This window comes from Bos javanicus, chromosome 25, assembly GCF_032452875.1.
Source record: "Bos javanicus breed banteng chromosome 25, ARS-OSU_banteng_1.0, whole genome shotgun sequence".
NCBI lineage: Eukaryota > Metazoa > Chordata > Mammalia > Artiodactyla > Bovidae > Bos > Bos javanicus.
In genome coordinates, this window is record NC_083892.1 from 38,314,663 (window position 1) to 38,336,366 (window position 21,704).

At 49.3% G+C, this 21,704-nt stretch overlaps 2 protein-coding genes and 1 long non-coding RNA gene across 7 annotated transcripts in view; 1 reads left to right on the forward strand and 2 right to left on the reverse strand.

Moving 5' to 3' along the window:
• The window catches only part of DAGLB (diacylglycerol lipase beta), a 23,831-nt gene extending 23,354 nt beyond the window's left edge, over positions 1 to 477 (reverse strand). For both annotated transcript variants that reach the window (XR_009733614.1, XM_061402196.1), the window contains exon 1: positions 383 to 477. Coding sequence is in view for 1 of the 2 variants with exons in the window: in XM_061402196.1 (XP_061258180.1) it covers positions 383 to 477 (95 nt within the window). In the remaining variant the exon portion in view is untranslated. The remainder of the gene's footprint in view (positions 1 to 382) is intronic.
• Positions 1 to 4,878, forward strand: part of LOC133238756 (uncharacterized) — a 21,092-nt gene extending 16,214 nt beyond the window's left edge. For 3 of the 4 annotated variants that reach the window (XR_009733616.1, XR_009733618.1, XR_009733615.1), the window contains 2 exons: positions 1,545 to 2,791; positions 3,768 to 4,878. This is a non-coding gene — a long non-coding RNA (uncharacterized LOC133238756). Of the gene's footprint in view, positions 1 to 561; positions 1,247 to 1,544; positions 2,792 to 3,767 lie in introns of those variants that run through there. The other variant, XR_009733617.1, reaches the window with a different exon arrangement.
• KDELR2 (KDEL endoplasmic reticulum protein retention receptor 2) lies at positions 4,077 to 21,421 on the reverse strand. Its single transcript, XM_061402199.1, has 5 exons — positions 21,190 to 21,421; positions 11,778 to 11,878; positions 8,670 to 8,828; positions 7,446 to 7,698; positions 4,077 to 6,105 (listed from the first exon to the last, which is right to left on the reverse strand). Exons 1-5 carry the CDS (start codon positions 21,278 to 21,280, stop codon positions 6,071 to 6,073), a joined length of 639 nt encoding a protein of 212 aa, XP_061258183.1. The 5' UTR covers positions 21,281 to 21,421; the 3' UTR covers positions 4,077 to 6,070.
• Positions 21,422 to 21,704: the final 283 nt, after the last annotated feature.

Sequence of the window (21,704 nt, forward strand, 5' to 3'; positions counted from 1 at the left end):
GGATTCAGCCGCGCCCGGTTCAGGAACCGCGCACGAAGGGTACTGTTGCCAACCTCGCGTCCGGCAAACACGGGATGCCGTGCGTTTCCGTGCAGAGCGCTGGAGAGCTGCAGGCGGCAGCGCCCGGCTCCGGGGGAGGAGATTCCGCGGCCACCGCCTCGGCGGCCAGCGCGCCCCGGAGGCTCCAGGCGGGGCGCCTGAGACCCGCAGCGCCGGCGTCTCGCCGGCGGGCCCGCCCGGTGACCCTGGGCACGGCCCGCCCGCCTGTAAACGGGGAGAGCGGTGGCACCCAAGTCCCAGGGCGGCGGAGGGGGCCAGGGACGCGAGCGCGGGGCAGACGACACCCTCCCCACCCGCGGCCAGCCCGAGCCCGCGCCCTCACCACAGCACTCGCAGCAACAGCTCGAAGACCCCCGGGAAGACCAAGTCGTCGCTGGAGATGGCCCAACGCCGGCCGAACAGCACCATCCCCGGCATGGCGGACGGAGGCCCCGCGGCCCGCGGCGCCCACAGCCGCCCGGAGCCCGGCGCCCTTGCTACTCTGCCGCCTCCCCGCGACTCCGCGCAGGCGCACGCGGGGGCCGGGCCCGGCGCACGCGCACTGAGCCCCGCGCGGTCGCCGCTAGGCCTCTGCGCCTGCGTAGATGCGCGGCCCGGGGCGCAGGTGCACTTCATTGGCTCTTTGCACGTGTTAGGTCCCTTCTGTTGTTTTCTTTTCGTAAGTACTAAGCACGCTGTCCGCCCCGAGGGCTTTGTCGGCCCAGAGACACCCCGCAGTTAGTGGCGGATCTGGGGCTCAGCTCATATACACGTCTGTGTGGGCTGCAAGGCTGTGACAAAGTTGCCCGCCCCCCGCGAGGGCTGGTGCTGCTGCTGCTGCCAAGTCGCTTCAGTCGTGTTCGACTCTCTGCGACCCCATAGACCGCAGCCCACCAGGCTCCTCCGTCCCTGGGATTCTTCAGGCAAGAACACTGGAGTGGGTTGCCATTTCCTTCTCCAACGCATGAATGCATGCTAAGTCGCTTCAGTCATGTCCGACCCTATGCGACCCTATGGACAGCAGCCCACCAGACTCCCCCGTCCCTGGGATTCTTAAGGCAAGAACACTGGAGTGGGTTGCCATTTCCTTCTCCAACGCATGAATGCATGCTGAGTCGCTTCAGTCATGTCCGACCCTATGCGACCCTATGGACAGCAGCCCACCAGGCTCCTCTCTCCACAGGATTCTCTAGCCAAGAATACTGGAGTGAGTTGCCATTTCCTTCTCCACCCCGTAAGGGCAGGGGTTAGGAGTTCCTCGTTAGGAGCCTCCCTGGTTCAGAGCCTGAAGCCACTCGGCTGCTTGGTGCTGGGGAGTGGGGAGTAGCCCGATCTGCCTGCCTTCCTTCCTCCAAGCTGGTCGTAGGTTCTGACCGCTTCTCGGCCCCTCCGCTCCCCTCCACCCCGGTCTGAGCCCCCTTCATCACATACCTGATCGGGTTTCCCCACTGCTCTCTCCAACTCTGCCGTTTCCCCTCTTCCTCTTCGGTGCATTGCCCTTACAGCAGCTGGAGTGACGATGAACCGTCAGACCAGGCCCATCAGCTTAGAATTCTGCAAGCCTACACTTTGTGCATCCAACCAGTCCATCCTAAAGGAAATCCGTCTTGAATATTCATTGGAAGGACTGATGCTGAAGCTCCAATACTTTGGCCACCTGATGCAAAGAACTGACTCATTGGAAAAGACCCTGATGCTGGGGAAGATTGAAGGCAGAAGGGGACGACAGAGGATGAGATGGTTGGATGGCATCACCGACTCAATGGACATGAGTTTGAGCAAGCTTCTGAGTTGGTCATGGACTGGGAGGCCTGGCATGCTGCAGTCCATGGGGTCACAAAGAGTCGACACGACTGAGATGGAACTGAACACTTTGTGCTTAAAATGGACTCCAACCTCTTGCAGTCTTTTCCCTGGGAGTCACACATCACAAGTTTGCAAATGCATGGTTGTCTCCCCGAGTTAGGGCTACTTTCTCCCTTCCTCACTCACCTTGCCTGCTGCGTTTTTTCCCCCTGAAATATACCAAGCTCATTCTGCTCCTACTGCAGGTATTTCCCTGTCACTGTCTCACTCCATTCGGGCCTCAGCTCTAACATGGCCTCTAGAGCTTTTCCTGAATATGAAGTCAAGTAGATAGTGCATCGGAGAAGGCAATGGCACCCCACTCCAGTACTCTTGCCTGGAAAATCCATGGACAGAGGAGCCTGATAGGCTGCAGTTCATGGGGTTGCTAAGAAACAGGCACGACTGAGCGACTTCACTTTCACTTTCATGCATTGGAGAAGGAAATGGCAACCCACTCCAATGTTCTTGCCTGGAGAATCCCAGGGGTGGGGAAGTCTGGTGGGCTGCCGTCTATGGGGTCGCACAGAGTCGGACATGACTGAAGCGACTTAGCAGCAGCAGCAGCAGCAGATAGTGTATGCCTGAAGACTCACTTTTTAAGTGCCCAGTGCCAAACTAGGTCAGAAATCTGTAGTATTATGTTCTAATAGTATAAAAAAATGACAATCCTTGTCATTGTTTGAAAGGATTAGTGCTATATTACAGGCTTCCCAGATGGGTGTTGTAAAGAACCTGCCTGCCAATGCTGGAGAGGTGGGTTCGATCCCTGAATCGGGATGATCCCTTGGAGAAGGGAATAGCTATCCAGTCCAGTGTTCTTGCCTGGGAAATCCCACGGACAGAGCACCCTGGCACGCTACAGTTCATGAAGTCACTGAGTCCGACATGACTGAGCACACACTCGGTAAGTCTTGCAGTAAAAGTGCTATATATTACGGTGCAACTTACTTTTAGGTAGAAAGGATAAAAGAGGGAACCGTTTCAGAACTGGAGGAGACCCTACCCCCACCTCAGCACCTGCACAAGGCTCATAAGACCGCACACTTCAAAAGCTAACCCAGATCAGGTTTGGGGGGTCTGGGGGGACGGCACAGTGATTACTGAGCAAAGTGCACGGTCCTTGGAATCTACCTTCAGCCACTAGAGGGCGAAGCACATAGAAAAAAGACACACCGCTGCCGCCGCCAAGTCGCTTCAGTCGTGTCTGACTCTGTGCGACCCCACGGACTGCAGCCTACCAGGCTTCTCTGTCCATGGGATTCTCCAGGCAAGAACACTGGAGTGGATTGCCATTTCCTTCTCCAAAAAAAAAAAAAGGCACACACACAGCCCCAATTCAATCAGCCTTCACTCAAATGGGTGGTTTTGCAAGGTACTTGGGAGTCAGGGTCTGAAGATAACGCAGGCGAACAAGGGCAAAACTACCAATGTGGTCAAATGCATTAGAGGAACTCCTGCTGAACTGGTTCCAGCCAGCCTTCAAGGAAGCTGTCCCAAGCTGAGCACAAAGGGAGGGGAAAGAGGATCCCTGAGGTCCCCAGCACTTAATGTGCACCAGTCTCAGGGCTGTGAGCTTCAGGACAGGGCTCCTTAACACCTCACGGAAATCCTATGGTGGAGTCTCTGCTGGTAACAGAGAGGCAACACGGCTCACGTTAATTCCAAGGTCAGAGCTAGACTGTGAGGGGCCAAAACTCCACACGTCTGACCCCAAAGCCTGTGCTTTTCCTAGCATTCCCACAGATCACTAATGATTTCTGCTGAAACCGAATCTTTGCATTCCAGCAAACTGTCTGACTTTCTGGTATCTCTGGGCTGGATCTTCCCTAGCAAGGCTTTCCACCTGCAACTTTTTCTCTACCCGTTTCTCTCTTTGACAGACCGTAAGGAAGCAGGAAACCTTGTTTTTTTGGCTACAATGAACAGCTTGCAGGATCCTGGTTCCCCGACCAGGCACTGAACCTGGGCTACTGCAGTGAAAGCACTGAAGCCTAAGCACTGGCCCGCCAGAGAATTCCCTGGGAAACCTTCAAACCCCGTGATTGGACTAGACACTGTTGGATTGGTGTCTGTAAGCAGCCAACACCCAGCATCTTTTCAGAATTATTTAGTGAGTAAATCTGTTAATTCTGCTTTATTTTTATCTTTAAAGAAAAAACACAAATTCACACAAATAAAACAGCTTGATAAAAAGTATGAATTACCTGATAACCTTTATTCAGGAAGTGAGAGTAATTCAGAAACAGTGCTTAGTGAGGTGCGTCAGACAATGCCTTTGTTCCCGTGTGCGTGAGGCCGCTGCCCCGGTCCCGCGCCCCCCAAGGTACCTGTGGAGACGTCACCCTGGTCGACCACAGGATGGTGGCGGCATCTCAGCCAGCTTTACTTTTCCTTGGGCAGATGGCTGGCGGAGGTGTCGACACTCCATGCTTCCGCAAGTCCCAGATCCTTGCTCTGTGCTCGCCTAAGAACGAGCCCAGCTCGTGTGTGATTTACATGCACAAAAACAAGACTCCCCCGGCCCCCAGTTTGGGAACGCTGGGGTCTGCTCCACGTAGGCCAGGATTTCCCACCCTTCCTCCTTGCCACTAGAATCTTCCAAAAAGGATGAAAACAGAAACTAAACTAGAATGCCTGAAAGAAAGATACTCTGATACACAAAAGCAAAGACATGGGCGGGGAGGCGGGGTGAGAGCGATAAGGACAGGAGGTTAGACTATGCAGTTATACTACCTGTTTATAAAGATGTTTGGAGACACACTAGATAAAAGTCAAATCCATCCAGTTCCCTTCCTTCACAAGATACTTTAATGCAGTAAACAAGACTACTACTTTTTGTTGTAAGCACTGTTAGTATTCAATACTTTAACGTTTATGGTGCATCACAAAAAAACCAAAATCGTATGTTTTTGCATAAGTCAAAAAAAATATGCAGCAAATCAATACAATGGCAAAATCAGGAGGAAAACTGCAATTAAAAAAAAAAAAGAGGTTTTAGATTAAGGGAAGAACAAATGTTTGCGGCCCTATATAGAGCTGTTGCCAATCGAAAAACAAAGACTAAAAACCCATCCTGACACAGGATGTTCCAAAACCCTTATTCAGGAAAAAAAGACAATTTATTCTAGGTTTAATAAAATGTTTATTTAGGATGGTAACAGAAGATAAATCATGCAAGAGCTCAGTAAAAACAAAACAAAAAGTAAGAGGAACGGCAACTGGTGCTGCCAATTAAAAAAAAGAGTCAATCATTCTGCTATCCAAAAGGATATGAAAAACCACTTGAATCTGAGAACGGACATGGTTGTAGCAATCTTCTGGAACTGTAAATTAAAGTGATAGGTAACCACTTGTGTTCCATTCCTCAGAGGAGTCCTAAGTCCAAACTAATCACGAATGTTTCTCGCACGTCACGCTCAGGCGGCAAGCAGCCCAGGGCCCCACCCCGCCCCCTCAGCGAGCTTTTTGACACCCTTGGAAGAGTTTCAACTGACACTTAGTAGGGAGGAGGGCAGGCACCTTTGGTGACTCTTAAACGAAACTCCATCTACATTCAGAATCTTCAGATTTTGGTAATGAAAACCTTAGACTTGGAAGCTATCCTTACCAGCTTCGTGTAGTGTTTGACGTCCAGGGAAGGAGTTCCACGTCAGTGGGAAGCAATTTGAATGGATGTACCAAACTGGACATAGTGTCTCAGATTTCAAACAAAGATAACTCATCTTTTGGCAAAAAAACACAAATAAATATAGTGGAATGCAAGTTTGATAGATGGAGGAATATATTATCTACTGACTGTCAAGGAGTACGATTTCATTGCAGACACAAAGAATCAACAATTTCAAAGAATTAAAAAAACCCAAAACAGTTTGCACTTATTCCTCACAAAATCTTCACTTTTGGACTACCCCCAATTGAAGCTACACACTGACTTTATTAATACAGCATTAAGTTTCTTTGTGTAAAAAATCTTTGTACATAGTATTAAAAAAAGATAAGGCAAGATGCATTAAACAGAAACCTTCTGGTTCTTTCCCTCTGGGTTCTTACAGAGCCACTGATGACTATCTGCAACAGAAGAGCTGAGTTTCCAATTTTCCGTATCAAGCATCTTGAGCCTTTGCTGCGCTAAGAATTCTGTCCGAGCACCCTGAGGACAGATGCTGGTGGTGGTCTTTGGCACTTACGCAGGCAGACTGAGCTTCTTTCCCTTGAGAACTACAAGTTTAAAGACAAGGATGAAAACAAGAGGTTACTCATCCTGACATGCTTCAGCTTCTTCCTACCCACTCCTAGAAGTTTATCATACAAGACACCACAGAGCAAGGTCCAGGGAGATGAGCTTCTGACAAGCACCAGGCATCTGACTTGGGTGTCAATAAACACAGTCCTCTGAAGTAAGAGAATGTCATATACACAGATTGGAATCTTCTTAATGTATCCGGATGCCCTAGCAACTGAATTTAAAAATACTAGTTCAATTGAAATTGTCTTTTAATTCATGGCAGCTTTTTGTCATTGTGACTTAATCCCCTAATTGCATATATTGACACATAACAGTTATGAAAATTTTGGATGTTAAAAAAAAGAGTTAAGATACATATGCCCTTGTATCTAGCAATTCCACCATTAGAAATTTTACTGGATAGCCAGGATTCTTACTGGCTATACAGTAAGCTATTCTTTACTGTATAGCCAGGATTCCTTAGCTGGGAGGCGTAAGGATAAGGGGATGACAGAGGATGAGATGCTTGGATGGCATCACCAACTCGATGCACATGAGTTTGAGTAAACTCCAGAGTTGGTGATGGACAGGGAAGCCTGACGTGCTGCAGTCCATGGGGTCGCAAAGAGTCGGACACGACTGAGCGACTGAAGCGAGCTGAGGATTCTTAGCCTGGGATCTGTGGGTGGGTTTCAGGGCCCCTGAACTCCCTAAAACTATAAGCACATGTTTGTGTGAATACACGTAACTGTGCATTTTTCTCTGAGCAAGGACCATGGCTTTCATCAGATTTTTGTCAAGTTCACATGTACTCTATTCATACAAAGGCAAATATATATATATATATATATACACACAAGGACACTGAGTTAAACACTGCATTTTTAAGCCCAAACACCCATGAACAGGGGGCTGAATAAATAAACTACGATAATAAACGTAAGACTCCACTGCTATTAAAAGTCATGCAGATGTCCAGGAAGAAGAACAAATTATAGACCAGCATGTTGAGTTTAAATCATATATCATTAAACCATTATGTTTACTTACACATTATCAATGATTATTTTGGAGTGGTAGGATTCTGGGTGATTGTTTTAAGAATTATTAATTCTGATTGGTTTTACAATGAAAATATGTCATTGTAGAAAAACAATAAAATTATAACAAATAAAGAAAAAAAAAGACTGAAAATCCTGACCAAGAACTCTACCTGACAGTCATTAAAATGTGCTCTGAAGCCAGTTCGCCTTCTGAGTAAGTGTCAGATCAGAAGCACGACGGCCAAGGGAGCCCTGGAAGAGGGAAGCGGGCCGCACACAGCCTGACGCACCTTTCGTGATGTACAAGTAGAAGAAGTCGCAGTACAGGATGGTCTGGACAACGCCGGCCACCACGGCAATGAGGTCAAAGAAGCCCTCGAAGTAGAAGCGCCAGATCCAGTTGACGAGGTACAAGGCGCGGTAGAGGCCCAGGAAGAACAGGTAGTGGGTGGTGATGGTCTCCGCCTCCCCAGTCTTGCTGATCATGAAGAGCTGTGGCAGGATGGCCACCGACTCCAGGTAGATGGAGAAGGTCCACAAGATCTGAGGGAGAAGCCGCAGCCCCGTCAGCGCCCGGCGCCTGCCGCCAACTCACAGAACACTCCTGCCTCACCATGAAGCAGCGTAAAGGGAGCGGGGGCTGGGCATCAGCGCCCAGGACAGAGCAGCTGTGCACTTTAATAAACCACAGAAACTTAAGCCACATATAAAGGCGCAGACCCCCCGGGACAAGCGAGGTTCCCGGCCACCTGCACCTCCTTGGATCTCCCTCCCCGGCCTCGCCAGTGCTGCACTCTTCCCTGGGCAACTGCCTGGCTCTTCAAACGCGATGCAGGGGATGCTTCCCTGCCGGCAGCCTCTCCAGCTCTGGCCCTGGGGCCCTGAGCCAACCCCGCCTCCTCCAGGGCTGCAGGACTGGGGGCTGGGTCCCCCCACCCCTCACTGCCGTTCCTCCTTCCCAGATGACATACATCATTTCCCTCTTTCCTTACTCTTCAGGCTTTTTGTGGCATGGTTAAATCAAAGGGCTAAGAAGTCAGAGTCATAATCACGCAAGCTCTCTTCCCAACCCAGCTCTTCATTCATGCCTACGGAGGAGGGGTCTGGCAGGAGTCCCTGGAGGGTTTACACCCAGGCGCCGCTGCCACCAGGGGACGACCAGAGCCTCACTCTGGACACTTGGGGCTGGAGGGAGCACTGGCGAGCAGGCCACCCCACCACGTGGCACAGCGCTGGGCACCAGGCAGGCTGCACTTCCTCAAGACAAGGAGTGCAGCAGCTTGGTGTCACAGAAGCCAAGCTTATATCCTAAAGGAGAGTCAGAAGACATTCAAGTGGGTGTCTGACCTGGGTGCTTAATTCTTGCCCAGGATTTATTTACATCAAACTACATTTATTTGCTAAGCCACTCCCCACCCACACCCCCGAAACACAAAATAGAACCCCATTAACTGCAAACAGGTCTATTTCCTTAGGGAACCACACATGACTACCTAAGTAACCTCTTAACTAACCTCAAGAGGAGAGAAATCATGATTGACTAGAAATGAGAGGCCGCCCACAGGGACCACCAGAAACTCCACTCGGAAAGTATCATGATTTCCATCGTAGGTTGCCTTAAATTTCATGTAGATCAGGTACACTGTGGCATAGGAGCAGGCAATGTAGATGAGCTAAAAGGATAAAAAAAAAAAAAAGATGCTGTGTCATCAAAATATTACAATTGCTCCAATTCCCTTGGTTTTCTGCATCAGCCATATATATATATATATAAAATTTAAATACAGTAAAACCCACTTTTTGGGGATATACAGTTCCATACGTCATAAAACCACCACCATAATCAAGACACAGACCAGTCCTGACTCCCCCCACCCCAATTCCCTCCTGCTGCCCCACAGAGTCATGCCTTTCCCCCAGGCCTAACCTCTGGCAAGTGCCAATGTGTTCTCAGTCCCTGCACTTTGGCCTTTTCTAGAATTCCATTCCATAAATGGAACTTAACAGTATGTCACCTTTCAGACCAGTTTTTTTCAGTCAACATAACAACCTGAGATCCAGCTGTGCTGTCGTGTGTATTAAGAACTGGTCCTCTTGTGTCTTTAGGAAGAGGCAGCCACAGAGGTTCATCCACCTACCAGTTAGAGGACAGGTAGGTTGTTTACAGCTTGTGGGGTGGGGGATGGAGCCGCTGTGAACATCTGTGCACAGGCTTTTGTGTGAACATAAGCCTTCATTTCTCCTGGGTAAAGACCTAGGAGGGGGACTGCTGGATCCTATGTTAAGTGTAAGTTTAACTTTATAAGAGACTGCCAAGAAATGTATTTTTAATCTCTTTGTAAATTATTAGATAGTTGCCTCAGAAAAGAAAGTGAATGGCAAGTTCAATACAGTTCAAAACCAAGGCACTTCCTTACAGCAAGAAGACATTTCTGAGCTAGCACTTTTCAAAAGATAATATAGACAACGTAACTCATGTTACACTTTGCAATGAGTTTTAACTCATGTTACTTTAACACGGAACATTGAGATTGTTGCTATGAAATTTCGTCTGGTTAACAACAAAAGCAAAACCAAAAGTAAGTGATAACTGTACAATGCGTAGCTATTCAAGGGCTTACAATTAAGTTATACGGTGTTTCACATTCAAAAGGAAAAACACTATATACTCATCTGAACCCAAGAAAAAGTCTGACATTCTGAGATTATACCAATTTTCAGACTGCAGAATTTTAGGCTCAAGAACCTATAAACAGAGGCAGCTGGAGTATCAGCCACATGACCTGGTCCCAGCCAAGTCGACTTGCAAAATTGGATTCGGAAAGCACTGGGGTCAATCGACATGAGAGGAAAATGAGAGCAGTCATAAGTCCTCACACACTTCAGAACAAAGACCTGAGCTGTCCCAGGCATCTTGAAGTCATATTTGCAAATAGTCAACAAAATACCAAAACTGTCGCCTATACCCATAATACTGACACAGCAACACATACACAGCCCTTCTCAATGCAAAATCAAGGAAGATTCACACCCTATACTGCTAGAGGTGCTCTCCCCACACAAAAATACATGTACATATGCCTGTGAATAAACACATAATCTATCCATATACACTGCTGCTGCCGCTAAGTCGCTTCAGTCGTGTCCGACTCTGTGCGACCCCAGAGACGGCAGCCCACCAGGCTCCCCGGTCCCTGGGATTCTCCAGGCAAGAACACTGGAGTGGGTTGCCATTGCCTTCTCCGATGCGTGAAAGTGAAGTCGCTCAGTCTGTCCGATTCCTAGCGACCCCATGGACTGTAGCCCACCAGGCTCCTCCGTCCATGGGATTTTCCAGGCAAGAGTACTGGAGTGGGGTGCCACTGCCTTCTCCGATATGTATACACAACACACACACATCTACGTACAGTCTCCCCCGCCCAGCCCCCCCACCCACAAGCAGCCCCGACGCATCCACGAGGGCTCAGCGGCCACTGAACAAAGCAGTTCTTTTTCTTCTCTCACCCATGCTTGCCATTTAAAGTAAGAAGCCATGAGCACATAAAACCCGCCTCTCATGCCCCTGATTTTTAGGAGTATGTTTGGAAGCAACAATTAAGCAAGTAAAGATTCCTGAAAGCTGGGCATACTGAGAGGGAGGGGAGGGGAGGGGATTCCTGCTCGCACGCCTCTGACGGCTACAGTTTTAACCTGCCTGGACAATAAGCAAGGACATGGCCATTTCTAAGGAGGCGAATTCCTGATGAATTCCCTTCACTCAGTAACGAAGAATGGAACGCCTCTAGGTGACTCGAATGTGCGGTCACAGCAGCAATCGCAAGCGAGCCATCTGCCCAGGGCTGCCTGCCGTCTGCTCCCCTGCCAGAGCCAAGGCTACTGCCTGCCGTCTGCAGCCCTCAGTGCGCCCCGGGGGTGCTCACCACGTGCAAGTTCAACGCCTGCAGAGCGGACCCAGACTGCCCGAAGCGCGGCATGTGTACCGCCCGCAGCGCACAAGAGGCTGGTGTATGCAATTACGCTGCGCTTTGAGAGTCACACATTCGTCTTCCTGTGGTTAGGAAAACTGTGACACCGAAGGTGGCATGGATACCAGCACTTAGGACGAGTTAGAAGCTTTAGAACCATATTAAGTAAACTCCGGTGTAGATGTCGCTTAAGCACGGCAAAGGCGACACGCGACGCACGCCTAGGCCCCAGAGAGGCGGGAGAAGGGGCAGCCGGAGCCCGCCTGCCCCTCCTCGTCCTGAACCAACCTGCTGGCCTTTCCCAGGGACCCTGTAATTTCCCACTGCTTGAAAACATAACAGTCACTCCTCTGTCTTTGAGGGTTTTCCAGAGCTTCAGAAGTTTATCACAGTTGAGGAACTTAAGATCAAGAAATCTCTAAGTGCAAAGTGCTTTAATTAAATAGATACTGCTTTGATACAGGAGACAATATGCTTAATGGTAACTAATCCAAGCTGTACGTACTAGGTGGTCTCAGAAGGCTTACACCAACAGCAGCACATCTAGACATTATTCTTGCAGATGCCTAATTAAGTGCACAGGTGACATAAGTTTAACAGTCTCCACAGGTCTGTGAGTTATGGACAAAACACACTCTGCTGGGTGCCACACCATACCTTCATAGACGTATTATACAATGAAATAAATGAAGTAAAAAGATCCAGGTAACGAGTTGTGAAGACCAGTGCAAACAGAAGCTGGCTTTTCCCAGAAATACCTGAAGAAACAAAAGCAAAGTGTTAGAAATACACCAACAGCTCTGTGATTCTTGAAGTCAATACCATGAAGGGACTGCAGGAACGTGGGGCACCAGGCGCCAAAGCCAGGGGCTGGGATGACTCCAAACGCAGGAGAACAGTTTCAGTCTTCCATTCCCTCAACATCCTTGAACAGACAAGGCGACGAGGAACCAAGTGGGGGCCGTGCTTCAAGGAAAAGTCTGAGCTGTAATCCCCCTGGCTTGGCCTCCTACGGTGACTGCTTTTGGGAGGCAGCATTACTTGGAGGAGATAAAAACTTAAATTATCTTAGATGAACCACACAACCAAACTCAGACTCACACAAACATGCCCCTGGAAGCTATGGCAACAAGAGGGTGGGAACCTACTAGCCTTCCAAAGCAGCACCTTTTATCGTTGGAACATCTTGAAACTCTTTCTCCCTCCAGTCACCACTCCCCACTCCCCCCAGAGCCTGTGTGGAGCACAGGGACGCTCAGTCCAGACGATGAGAAGGTCACCTGCCGTCTGGATTTGGCCAAATAGTTCTGTGACAACAGCCGTGTGCCGTGGGTTTCAGATGTTGAAGAGCGACTTTTTGAGCAAAGTGAATCTCACTAGGTGTCAGGACCCACCCACCCTCACCTACGTCGTAAACTTCACATCATTAGACAGCTAAGCAAGTTTGTATTTAGTGGAAACGTCACTGAACCCAAATCATTAGTAATATTCTTCCAAAGGTGAAAATCACATTGTTTTATTAAATGATATTTTACAAACAACACTACTGTCCAAAACTATTTTACAGCTTGTTGAAGCAAAAAGCCTAGCTCTGAGAACGTCATTTTCGTGGAGGAATAATTGCAGTTCCACCCTATTCACAAAAATAAACTAAGAGAAACTGAAGAAACAGCTGCCTCTGTCCCTCTGGATCCATCAGTCGCGGCCAATCTCAAGGGCCAAAGGTGGGGACACAGACACAGAGAGCAAGCATGCCCCTTTCAGTCTCTTCCCCAGCGGCAGGGAGTTTCTGTTTTTCTTATCACAGATCAATGTTCCAAAGGAGAATCAATGAGGCTGCTGTTGACACAGAAAACGTGCGAGAGAAGACAAGATGGGGAAGAGGATTGGGAGCATGCAGTTTGCGTCTGGCGACTGTGGAAGCCTTGCGAGAGAAACTCCCAGCTTATTTTCTATGTGGTTCTTTCCCATATTTTAAATTAAAAAATGACAGAATACATACAGGCAAGTTTTGTTGTAAAGGGTTTATTCTCCTGAAAATTTGGAAGCCAGGTAAACTGAAATTTGCCCTTGTTTTCAGAATTCCTATACTAAAAATCAGGGACGGACATATCGCTTTTACCACCCCCCTTTGCAACCCAATTCCCATCAAAGTCATCCTTGAAGACAACCTCCCTCAGCGCTGCTTATTCATCCAGCAAGTACAGAAGACCCACTTCACCAGGCTGCTGCCCAGCTCCTGTGGCAGCACTTACAAAGCGCCCTGTGGTCATTTGGTCGCCCGTCTCCCTCCCCTCCAGAGCCCCCCACCCTACCCCCCAACCCCCCCCCCCACACACACGGTCTGACACACAGCAGGGCCCAGAAAATACCTGCTGAATGAATGAACAAATGGAAAAAAAAAAACAGTAATTCAATTTATTTTCATGTCTTGGGGGTAAACTCATTTTGTGGTATTTTGAGATAAGACTTCCAAAGAGTTTTGAAGACATACTGTGTCTCTGACTGTGAACAGGTGCGTGCTCCGGGTTCTGCCCTAATTTACTGCCCGCCAGGGGGTGGGGCAGAGGAGAAGGGCACAGGCAGCGTGTGGCTGCAGCTTGTCCTGTGGTGTAAAACCCGGGCAGGAGCCACCATGCTGGAGACCTGAGCGCTGTGTGCCCACACAGTTCTGCCCGATTCTTCCCGGCCCGGATCCCGAAGAGCAGGCTTTCCCCTTTAACACAGAAAACCTGTCTGTCTGCTCAAGAAGGCGGGGATCCCAGCTGAAGACAGAGCGGGCGGGGCAGGAATCTCCTTCCGGGGACACTAGCTCTGAAGCGGGAGGCGCTCCCACAGTCAGTTCCCAGGTTGAGACCGAAGGACACGAAGGCCAGGGAAACAAGCTCTGAAGACCACTCACTCTCAGTGGTTCTGTAACAAATGTACTGCACCTCCACACCAGGGAGCAGCACCTCCACACCAGGGAGCACCTCCACACCAGCGAGTACCTCCACACCAGGGACACCTCCACACCAGCGAGCACCTCCACACCAGCGAGCACATCCACACCAGCGAGCACATCCACACCAGCGAGCACCTCCACACCAGCGAGCACCTCCACACCAGCGAGCACCTCCACACCAGGGAGCACCTCCACACCAGGGAGCACATCCACACCAGGGAGCACCTCCACACCAGCGAGCACCTCCACACCAGGGAGCACATCCACACCAGGGAGCACCTCCACACCAGCGAGCACCTCCACACCAGGGAGCACCTCCACACCAGGGAGCACCTCCACACCAGGGACACCTCCACACTAGGGAGCACAACTTGTAAAACGGAAACCAATCATCACACACACCACCATTCCCATCTTCTCCCACTGGGCCAAGTGAAGGTTAATGAACGCCTCCAACTAAGCATTCCAGTGTACATGACCTTAAATTCTGCTGCAGGTTAAAAGCTGCATTTCTCATATTTCCATTGGTTTACGGAACAAAACCCTCAACCAGACGGACAAGCCTTCTGTGAACTGTTTCTTCCTGCCAACACTGGATGCACCCAAGCGCCACAGGTCAGAGCAGCAGGAAAACCTGCAGGGCAGTGCTCACCCGGCGCCCCGGGCACCACGCGCCGGCCCACTGTCTCCGAGGTGCCAGCTGCTCTCCTAACGGCCACTAACACCCTAGCACAGGGGTCAGCAGCTGGCTCACAGCACAGCTCCTGTGAGCAGGGGAAGGGGCTGTGGAGCCAGAAGGTTTGGTTGGGTTCAAGCTCATCTCTGAGTGCACCAGGTCACACAGGGCCGTTACATACCCGGCCCCGCTAAACCTCACTTTCTGCCCCTGCCAAACAGGGACAAAGTATGGGCCTGTTGGAAAAAGTGTTTTTTCGATACCTGCCATGCTTGTGGGTGCTTAGTGACAGCTCTTGTTACTATGTGCTGCTTTGCCACCTTTTCCTGTTTTCAGCAAAATCCATGCTACTTTATTAAAAATACCAACTGGACCTAGTAAACACCCCTCCCACCTCCACTTTAAATACGACGCTCCAGGCTTTCGTAAAGCCCCTTTCTCTGTATGTGTATTTGTATGTACTCACATGTTTGCCCCTTAAAATGGGCCGTACTATCTCTTTGTTTACAACTTGCTTTCTCAACTTAGTATTTCAGACATATCTTCTCCTGTTAATACTTCTGCCTTATTCTTTTGAATGGCTGCATAGTGTTCTGCAGTGTGAATGTACCAACATTTGTGTGACCCCTCCACACAAGTGGACATTTGGGTTGTGTACAATTTTTGTTCTTGTCAACGCTCCATGAATATCTTTGTATCTATAAATAGTGTTCTGTGTTTATTTAGGCACAACAAACACCTTTATACCTGTGGTTAGCTTGTTCACATACATGGCAATTTCTGTAGTTCAAATTCCCTAGAAACGCTGACAAAATATATTAGCACTTTAACTTTTGAAATAATGTCAAATTTCTCCTACATAGGCTGTGCCAATTTACATATTCACAACACCAGATGAGAATATTCTTTACATCTCTGCTTACATCAAGATGTTGTAAACCTCTGACTTTTTCCCACCCAGTGGCAAAAGATGGCATCCACTGCTCTTTTAACACCCAAACTTCTAACTACTAATGAGGCAGGGCGTTCTTTCACTCTGAACTGGCCTTCTGTTATTCTTCTATAAACTGCCAGCTTCGCTCATTTACCTATCAGGTTGTTCGTTTTTTTAATTTGGAGGATTAATTAATTTAATTAATTTAAAATTAAACATTAATTTTAAGGTGGATATTAACCTTTTGCCACTTAGGTGGCAGATTATATTGCAGGTTATTTCTCTCAATTTATTGTCCTTTGACTGTGATGATATTCTGAATTAGGAAGGTACTCTGGGGAGGTGAATTGCCCTGTCTGCTCTCCTCTGCCCCGGTCCTGTCCAGGACCAGGTACGGTATGAACACGCGTTCGGGCCACTTCTGTGTCCATCAGCGAAGTTGCATACGTTCCTCATGGAGGTCTCATACCCTCCTTGCTGTGAAATCAGGGGAGCCCTCCCCAGGGTCTTTCTCGTCACTTCGCATCCACAGTGTTTACTGCCTATGTGGTTTGATATCCTGGATTTTTATCTTTTTATATATATCTTATTTCAGCTAAATTGCCACTTTCTTGAGAAGAGAAACTTTGACAGTGGCAAGCTGCTGCTCAGAACTGTGTCCCCAGTGCCTTGTGGCCACAGAGTGGGTGGTCAGTAAGTAAGAGCCATGATTACTCAGGAGCTTGGCACTCCAAAGAGCAGAGGTGATAGCTGCTACAAAGAGGGAGCTGGGAATGGGAGGCAAAAGCTTCCTGGAGTATTCAAAGATGATAAAAGAAGAGGTGTTTTCCTTGTGCTTCAAAAATATAAACTGTCACAACGAGGATGTACTGTGCAGCACAGGAAACTATACTCAGCAGTCTGTAGCAAACTATAAGGGAAAGATTCTGAAAAGAACACACACACACATCTGAACCACTTTGCTATACACTTGAAACGAACACAACACTTAAATCAACCACACGTCAATAAACAACAACAAAGAGAGGACCCTCCCCCAATCTGGAGAAGCCACCACAAAATACACAAATAAATCAAACAAAATGCCAGTTCACTGTATACCACTTAAGACAATTTAAGAGGAACTATATTAAAACCTAAAACTTAAGCACATTTAAGAGCCAAGAAAATGGCTGCTTTTTGTAAATCAGATACATTCACTGTAAATAAACTATCTCCTCATAAAATTCAAACTATAAAGACCACTGCTACTGCTAAGTCGCTTCAGTCGCGTCCGACTCTGTGTGACCCCATAGATGGCAGCCCACCAGGCTCCCCCGTCCCTGGGATTCTCCAGGCAAGAACACTGGAGTGGGTTGCCATTTCCTTCTCCAATGCAGGAAACTGAAAAGTGAAAGGGAAGTTGCTCAGTCGTGTCTGACTCTTTGCGACCCCATGGACTGCAGCCCACCAGGCTCCTCCGTCCATAGGATTTTCCAGGCAAGAGTGCTGGAGTGGGGTGCCACTGCCTTCTCCAATAAAGACCACACATACACATATATACACTATACAATTACAAGAAACACAGGGACACTGCACACTGCTGTCAAGTTTAGGAGGACGGAAAACCTGTGACTCACACGACAACAGCTAACAACAACCTGAATAACAGGCGGAGGAGAGCAGGGAAGGCCCAGGAGGAAGGCTGGGAGCCCTGAGCTCAGAAGGATCCACCAGCAGCTTAAGCCCACTAGACAGAGCACTAACAACTATCAGCCTACAGGAAAATGCAGACAGGAAGTTCGTCACCTACAAACCAAGGGGTGTTCCCCCAACACTCCCCAGGTCCATGTTTGGGACACTGTGGATTCAGCTGCATCAGAGCTCAGGAAGACGAGGAACTCACATTTCATTCATCCCTCCATCATGACAATGCACACAGCGGAGAATGTCAATCCTAACAAAACCAAGATCAACTCCCCAGCCTCCACTTTAAAAGGTCCTTTGTGGCTGCTGTTCTGGAATTAGACAGTCAGGAAAGCAGAATCTTCCTCACTAAACTATCTCATCCCTAACCCTAAGGGGAAAAAGCCTCGTGGTTCTATAGTTGCAGCTATGTTCCAAATAAGGGCCAAAATCCTAAAATGAATCCCAACACCAGTATTTTCAAAGTGAGAAACACAACCTGAATGTACATGTCTCCTATTCCAGTTATTTGAGAAACTCATCAAATTCTTACCCTTTCAAAAGTCCCTAAACAACTTTAAATTAGGATGGAAAAACAAGGCAACCAGTCAAATCCAGATTTTAATTCTGAATAAATGATCTTGGTGATTTTGATTTTTATAAGGCTAGAAAATCTCACATGTAAGAACAAAAATGATCCTAAGTCTGACAATGAGGATAGTTTAGTAACTATTGGAATACCAAGCAAACAGACACAAATTTAACTCACCTATTTATCTTCCTTGTTATTTCGGCTTAAGTATTTTATATTTCCTAAATACTCCTAAATCTCCCAAATGAAAACAGTGAATGTCAAAAAACAACAAACAAAATAGCAAACCCTTTCACTTTGTCTCATTACTCAGTGCTTCCCTGAGAACTCCATATTCAGCACTGTACTAACTTCCCCCCAATATCTTAGTTTAGATCCATGTTTAGGAGATAGTGTGCTTCAATATTAAATGTCTTGACAGAGAAGGGGATTCTGAGGAACATATAAAAGACTAAGAGACTCATACAAAGACTTTGGAGCAAAAATAAAGATTAAAAGTAACATTTCTGGTGATGGGGTGGGCAAAATGAGTGAAGGCAGTCAAAAGGCAATGACTCCCCACTCCAGTCCTCTCGCCTGAAAAATCCCATGGACGGAGGAGCCTGGCAGGCTGCAGTCCGTGGGGTCGCTAGGAGTTGGATACAACTGAGCGACTTCACTTTCATTTTTCACTTTCATGCACTGGAGAAGGAAATGGCAACCCACTCCAGTATTCTTGCCTGGAGAATCCCAGGGACCGGGGAGCCTGGTGGGCTGCCGTCTATGGGGTCGCACAGAGTCGGACACGACTGAAGTGACTTAGCAGCAGCAGCAGCAGCAGTCAAAAGGCACAAACTTCCAGTTAGAAGATAAATAAAACTTTGGGGATGTAACATACAATGGGGACTATAGTTAACAAGACTGTATTGCATATTTGAAAGCTGCTAGGAGAGTAGATCTTAAAAGCTTTCATCACAAGAGAAAACAAAAGTCGCTATGTGTGGTGATGGGTGTTAACATGATTACTGTGGTAATCATCTCCCAATACATATATCAAATCTGTATGTTGTACACCTAAAACGAATACAATGTTATATGTCGATTATATCTTGATTAAGCAGGGATTAAAAATAACATTTCCTAGGGAATTCCCTGGTGGTCCAGTGGTCAGGACTTCACCTAACAATGCAAGGGGTGCAGGTCTGAACCCTGGTCGGGGAGCTAGGATCTCTCATGCCTCAGGGCCAAAAAACCAAGACATAAAACAGAAACAATATTGTAACAAATTCAATAAAGACTTTAAAAATGGTCCATATCAAAAAATAAAATCTTAAAAATAAAATAACATTTTCTGAGTACAGAAAGAAATGACCTAAACTACTGACCTGGCATCAAATGCCTAAACCAAAACTCCATAGACCAAACACATGTTCGCCTAAACCCAAACTCCACAGACCAAACAGACGTTCGTGCAGGTCTTTCACTGGGAGTCACTCCTTGCCTGTACACCAATCCTGGCTCTACCAGTCATCTCACCTCCCTGTGCCTCAGTTACCTCCTCCAGGGAACGGGGGCAAGGGCACTCCCTTCATAAGGTTATTTCAAGGACTACGTGAAAGTGTTCGTCATGTCTGACTCTTTGCGACTCCTTGCACTGTAGCCCACCAGGCTCCTCTATCCATGGAACTCTCCAGGCAAGAATACCGGAGTAGGTTGCCACTCCCTTCTTCAGGGGATATTCCCAACCCAGGGATCAAACCCAGGTCTCCCGCATTGCAGGCAAATTCTTTACTGTCTGAGCACCAAGGAGTATGTGGGATAAGCCATATAAGGCATTTACCTCACTACCTAACACACAGCCAGCACTTAAATATCAGCTCTCACAATCGCTGAAATTACTTTTTTGTCATTGGAAACGGTACAACTGAACCCCTCCGAACTATGCATGAATTGAGAGATCATCTCCAAGCCAAACACACTGGTTTCAGTACGTGGACTTTGTAACATCCATTTTGACTGCTCAAAGGTCTTTTTTGGTTCTTCTTACTTCCTGGATCTCAGCTGTGTTCCAGGGAGACAGGTGAGGCCTGAAGACTACAGCCAAAGAGGTGGTGTTATTATTCTAGAGGCGAAAATAGGTAGAAATCAATCAGGTACATGGAATTCTCTGCCACCCGAGTCATTTAGGACTCCATCTTTTACTGTCTCTGCAAAAATTAAGTTCTTTAATTCTCCAAACGTTTATTACACTGAGGACATGGCATCAAAAATATGTGTAAGGAAGACTGTACTTTTAAGAAATCATTTAAAAATTCGCCGTTCTTAAGCTCTTAGAGCTAACGAAACGCAAAACCGTGCAAGGACTAGCTGAGAAAGATGGGTCTCACTGCCTCCCAGCAGCGTGTGCACGAAACGTGTACTCGCGAGGAGGAGCCGCCAACTCACTGGTGACGTGGAGTGAGGAATTACAGGAGACCACAGGAGACCTCGGCGGTACCCGGCGGCGCGCCGCAGGTCTAAGAAAACCCGTTATTAGATGGAGGCGCTCAGAGGAGTTTTGACAAACTAGATCGTCCCTCAAAGCAGCATTAACTGCCCCAAGAAATTCGCTTAGAGATCTCCCCACAGGCCCCTCCCGCGGCAGGCGCGATCCGGGACCCGAGGGCTGGGTTGAAGCCCACGGGACTCTAAAGGACCGGCCTGCCCGGGCACCTTCACCGAAAGGCCGGTCCTCCGAGGGGCAGGGTGGGGAGCGGGGTGACCTCTCCCCACGTCCGCCCCACCTCCCGGGCTGGGTCGGCTGCCACGTCAGGCCCAGCGCGGCGATCCTGCCCATCCTCCTCCTGCGCGTCCCATTGATTCGCAGGCTCCCCGCACTTCGGGACACCCCCCCTTCCTACCCAGGCGCGCGGAGAAGCGCCCACTGAAGCCGGGGGCGCGGGGGACCGGCGTGCTGGACCCGCCGCCCCGCAGCCAAACTTTTCAGATCCAAAAAGGGCCCGCGCGGTCCACTTGGCGCCTCTCCGGCCCCCGACGGCTCAAGTTCGCAGCCGACCAAGTGCAGAGCCGGGCCCCGCGCCCCGACACCGCACCCCGGCCCGAGCTGCTACCCCCAAGGGCCGCAGGCTCCCCTCGGGGCCCGGCCGCCCGCCAGCCCGGCCGAGGGGGGTGTGTCGGGCCGGCGCAGGCCTGCGGGCCCTGGGGCGGCCGAGGTCGCCCGCTCCTCCCAGGGACCCGGCCCCGCGCCCGAGCCTCTCCCGGGCCTCGCCCGCCGCTCACCGGCGCAGGAGCGCGTCTTCCAGATTTTCAGCAGCAGGATGACGATGGCCGCCAGGTGGGACAGGTCCCCGGTCAGCCGGAAGATGTTCATGGCGGCGGCGGCGATCTGCGCGGCGGCCCCAGGCCCGGCAGCTCAGGCAGCGGCGGCGGCGGCCCCTGAGAGGAAGCGGCGAAGATGGCGAGAGCGGGCGCGACGTGGCCAGGGACGTGGCCGAACTGCCGGCGCGCGCGCAGGGCAGCTTGGGAGAGCGGGCGACTGCCAGGCCCCGCCCCGGCCCCGCCCCTTAAAGGGCACGCGCAGAGCGCAGGCCGGGCGAGAGGGCAGCTGCAGGGCTCGCTCCGTGGAACCCTGACTCCTTGCCAACTTCCCCCTGCCAGGTTTCCGGCTTCCCCAGGGGAGCCAGCGATTTCCTTTAACTTTTGAAATGATACTCCCTTGTGAGGGATATTTTTTTCCCCCTCCCACTGATCTTAAGAGCTCTATCAGTTCTGTTCAGTTCCGTCGCTCAGTCGTG

Coding starts and splice junctions, on each gene's coding strand:
- KDELR2 (XM_061402199.1), bottom strand. CDS start 21,280: ATGAACATCTTCCGGCTGACCGGGGACCTGTCCCACCTGGCGGCCATC. Junction 8,829..11,777: donor TGTATAATACGTCTATGAAG/GTATGGTGTGGC, acceptor TTATCCTTTTAG/CTCATCTACATTGCCTGCTC. Junction 6,106..7,445: donor CTACTTGTACATCACGAAAG/GTGCGTCAGGCT, acceptor TTAAACTTGTAG/TTCTCAAGGGAAAGAAGCTC.